The sequence below is a fragment of the Mastigoproctus giganteus genome, chromosome 13 (assembly GCF_048544385.1).
Source record: "Mastigoproctus giganteus isolate SK-2022 chromosome 13, ASM4854438v1, whole genome shotgun sequence".
Classification (NCBI taxonomy): domain Eukaryota; kingdom Metazoa; phylum Arthropoda; class Arachnida; order Uropygi; family Thelyphonidae; genus Mastigoproctus; species Mastigoproctus giganteus.
The window spans coordinates 175707294-175712214 of NC_143587.1; the positions used below are offsets into that span (position 1 = coordinate 175707294).

The 4921-nt window shown below is 31.9% G+C and overlaps 1 protein-coding gene across 1 annotated transcript; it reads left to right on the plus strand.

Annotated features, from left to right (window-relative positions):
* The first annotated feature begins 778 nt into the window (after positions 1-778).
* On the plus strand, positions 779-4353 carry LOC150076624 (serpin B4-like). Its single transcript, XM_090387394.1, has 2 exons — positions 779-1777; positions 4342-4353. The coding sequence occupies exons 1-2, from the start codon at positions 779-781 to the stop codon at positions 4351-4353; spliced, it is 1011 nt and encodes a 336-aa protein (XP_090243520.1).
* Positions 4354-4921: the final 568 nt, after the last annotated feature.

Here is a 4921-nt window from a genome sequence, read left to right on the forward strand (position 1 = left end):
TAATTAGTATAATTGTGACATTAGTTATTTAATGATTAGATTTATTTTCTTAATTTTTTAAATTAGATCATAGTAGTCAAGACGATTCTTCGGTGTTTTTAAAAAACACAGGTTAGCAAAAGCTTAGCAAAAGACGATAAACAACACATCCAACAAAAGAACATATCCAAAATGCATATAAATACAGTTGGACAGATTATGATGTTAAATCGTCGGTCATTTGTGTGGAGGGCAGATAAACATATCGACGACGACACATTTAATGAGCGCCGACACATTTAATGAAAATACAAAGAAAAATTATTTCTACGACATAATGATGTTTTAGATATTGCCAATATAATTGTAATACAACAAGGAATTTATATTTTTCGGGAATATTTACAAATAAAACAGTTTTACTTGTCAAATGTCAAAAAAGTTGACTTTACCAATGTCGAAGAAACAATATATGAATTCGAGACAAAAAATTCAAACGATATTAGATTTATTGCTAATCATCCTTTTCTTTTCTTTATAATTGATAAAAAAACAGATATAATATTATTTATCGGTCGTATAAACGAACTTTAATTTTTACGTTTAACGATTCTTTGGGCTTCATATTGTTTCATAAAGTTACGTACAAATCTCCTGGGAACAACTGGGTGCAGTTTAAGATTAAGTATAATTTCAATTCCCTGGGTTCAATAAAAAGCTTCATAAGGTGCTTCAAAAGTTATGTTAATTTTAAATTTAAGTCGAACTTTAGTCGAATATAAAGGAATATAAATAAAGGATGCCTATTGTCAGTAAAAAATTACTTGTCAATAAAAATTTATATCGTCATTTCGTTTCAGATTCAGGAAATTCGTTTTATTCTCCTTTCGGCATTACCCTTGCTTTGCACACACTGCTTTACGGTGCACGTGGAATTACAGAATCACAGATTAAACGTGTTTTAGAATACAACGACGATACACCGAACGAAGTTATAAAGAAAAATTATTTGGACGACATATTAGAACTTAATGATGTTTTAGATATTGCCAATATCATTTTAATACAACAAGGAATTTACGTTTTTCGGGAGTATTTAGAAGGAATAAAACAGTTTTACCTGTCGGATGTTAAAAAAGCTGACTTTACCAATGTCGAAGAAACACTATCAACGGTGAATTCGTGGGTAAGAAAGAAGTCGAGAGAAAAAATTCAAACGATATTAGATTCCGTCGATCCAGAAACAATATTACTATTCCTTAACGTAATATATTTCAAAGGAATTTGGTCGGTACCTTTCGACAGAGAAAACACTTTATCTAGATATTTTTACAACAACGGTTGCGAACGTTCAAAGAAATTAATGCCTACGATGATTGTGAGAAATGAATGGTTTAGATTTGCTCGCGGACGTAATTTCACCGTTTTAGAACTTCCATACAAAGGAAAGCGAGTAAATATGTTAATTTTCTTGCCCGACGAATTAGATGGGTTGTCGGCAATAGAAGAAAATTTGTTTAATCCGCAAGATCTTCGAGAGCATAAACTCGACATTGTCGCACTTCCAAAATTTAAATTGGAAAATAAAAAAGTAATTTCTCTAGAATCATTGGGAATTGGAAATACCCACGGTGAAAGTGATGACTTTAGTGGTATCACCGATTATCACAAAACGATAGTATCCGAATTAATTCACAAAACCTTCATCGAAGTAAATGAAGAAGGAACCGAAGCTTCTGCAGCTACTGCTTTATCGCTCGTTGGGAGTTCTCGTTCATTCCGACGAAACGAATTTATCGTTAATCGTCCTTTTCTTTTCTTTATAATTGATAAAAAAACAGAAATAATATTATTTATCGGTCGTATAAACGAACTTTAAATTTTACCTTTTTATGTATGAAAATATTCCTTTGAAAATATTCTCTTAAAAATAAAAATTTATTTATTGCATCTGACTACACACACAAAACGATGATTGAAGAGAACATAAAACAAGTGATATTTGAAAAGTTTGATTATTTTAAAGATGATTTTACTGTAATACATCACTATGCCAGACATTTCCCATTTGCTACTCAGAATTCATGATCTCAAATATTTCAGAATTCATGATGACCTTTCAAATATTTTGAAAATATTTTCCGTATTATTTTTAAAATTCAACACTGAATTTGCAACCCCACATTTTTCCGTCTCCCAAACGGCAACAGGGTTCATATTAAGGTAATCCCGTCGTATTTTTGTGATTTCGATTCCTTGTACAAAGGCAGATTTCCTTTGAAATTTCTCCCCTTTAAGACAATGGAGAGAGCTGTAATTTGGCACCATTCGGTATGGAAGTAAACACTTTCATCAAAATGTACGAAACTTCCATTGAACTTTTTTATTTTAAGCTACAGGAATTCGAAAAACCTTGGTCACGATCCTCACGTCGTCTAACCAACTTACTACTATAGTCTTTTTCCTTGGAGAACTCTTTTGGCCTACGATAAAAGAAACATTCGTAATTCGTAATTTCTTCAGGATTTGCATTAAGGTAGAACGACGAGACCAGTTCTCCAAGTTTCTGTAATTTTGTTTTTGAAACGAGAGACAGTTCTTGGACAGACATTAGACGAAACCTGATGTGGACGAACACATCTTCCCGAAAGACTACGTAACTTTTGTAGTTGGAACAAGAGGTGATTTTTACCCCAAAATGGCTTCTGGGACACGTGCTCGTAGTCAACAGTCGAGTGATGACGAGATGATGCAAATCATCTCACAGTGTGAAGTCTCTTTCAACTCACAATCACCTCTTGGTTTCCTATTACCTGAGGTCACTAATTTTGGGAAGATTTCAGGAGAAACTGCAATATCGGATAAAATGTGGCTGTGACATTTATGGGCTTGTTTCGGAAGCTCATCACCGATCTAGACACTCTGCTGTAGGCCTATTTTTAAAACCTAAAATTCATAATTTTTTCGTACAGTGAGGAGGCACCTGTTTTTTTTTTTTGCTTCAACTAAAAATTTTTTTCATCAATACTTAAGACTTCAAAAGGAACTAACACGCGTGTTCCAACGTCACTACCTTTTTGATGATCATTCTCTGAATTTTGTCTTCTGTTTACGGTCACTGTTGTCGTATTCTAAAACGTATCTAATCTGTATTCTATAATTCCACGTGCAAGAGTAATGCCGAAGGGAAACAAATTTCCTGGATCTGAAATGAAACGACGATATAAATTTTTAAGGACAATAGGCATCCTTAAAAAAAAAAAAAGAGTACAACTGTTTACGGCTAAAACAAGAGATGACCGCAAACAGTCTTATGTCAAAAGCTGAGTTTCGGTTAGATGCAATGAACAAATTAGAGAATCTTACGTCAGGTTTTAGATTCTATATCTAGTGGTCAGAAAGAGTTGATGTTCCGTCAGATCTTTCTGATAGATCAAATTCTTTCTGATAGTTTCCAAATATTTTTTCCAAATGGAATCTGAAAGTTTCTGAACATTTAACCGCTTTTTATCCATTGTTCCGCATTGTTATTTATACTTCCGAAATCATCGTATTTTGGTATGTACATGTAATTTGTAAAAAGCTCTTCACATTTAGTAGTATATAAAGAGAATCGAAAATTTTCTTCACAAAAAATAAATTTGCCTAATTTAAAATATGCATTGGGTAAATTGATAGGAAGTTTTACGCTTCCGTAATGATATCTATCGAGAATTATTTTTTGTTCATTCACTAAAGCTTTCATATAACTTTCACGTTCTAAAATCAATTTATCTCCTTTTTCGTATATGAAAAATCCACTTTTGGAAAAATAATCGATTCCCCCTATTCGTATTGTGCCAAAATGATATGTAAATATATCAGATCTTTTATTAAATAATAAAGTTACATTAAGACGTAAAGAATTATTGAGAGTAATATAATCGTATAGCATTTTAGGTCTACATATCCAGTTATGTTTAATGTAAAGGAGATCGCTAGGAAGTGGACAAAACATAAATGGAAATTCTGGATCGCAAGTGTTCATAATAGCAGTATCCAGAAATTTATCATTCGATTCTAAATGATCTCCTTTAACACATTCGGGTATAATTTTTTCAGTTGTTATTTTCTGTTTGAAAAAATCTAATTTTTCTCCCGGTTTACGCGATTCCACGTGAGTAACGATATTAATTCCATTACGTTGACAATAGACATTATCGGTAATATATATTTTAGCCCATTCTATTTTAGCTAGGAAAGCAAAGGGTTCACATTTTTCATTAACACATATATCGTAAATGACATTGTAAACTAAAGGTTTAACACACTCTACTGAAAGTACTGGTCGTATTGATTTTGCTTCGAATTTTTCATATTTAGGAGGTATCCTAGGTTGTGTTCTATTAGTTTTATAAAATGAAGGAATAGAACGCACATAAAGTGTTTCTTTTTTTCTATCTTCTTTTTTTACTTCTATTTCTTTTTTTTCTGCTTCTTCTTTTTCGTCTTCCTTCTCTTCTATAATTTTTATTTCATTTTTGTCTTCTTCTTCTTCTTCTTCTTCTTCTTCTTCTTCTGCTTCTTTTATTTCGAAAGAGTATCGAAAAGACAATTTCAAATAGTATAAGGAAATAAATACTATCAGCAAAAATTGAATCAATACAATCAACGTTTTCAATTGCATCTTTTTTATTGTTTTGTTTATTTACGCGGGATACGTAAAATGGACAGAAAAATCGTTTTTGCATATGAATTTTAATTCAAATAAATATAAATTCAAATACATTCTTCTCGGTTATGACAGACGCGCCAATAAAGAATTTCATTTGGGACGTAAGGTTTTTTTTCCTCGAATTTGAAAACTGTTGAATTTCATAATATCAGTATTTTTTGGTTGCGAATCTAGTCGGGTAAACCAAAGCGTCGATGCAAAATTAACTCATTTCTCTATCTTCGTCAT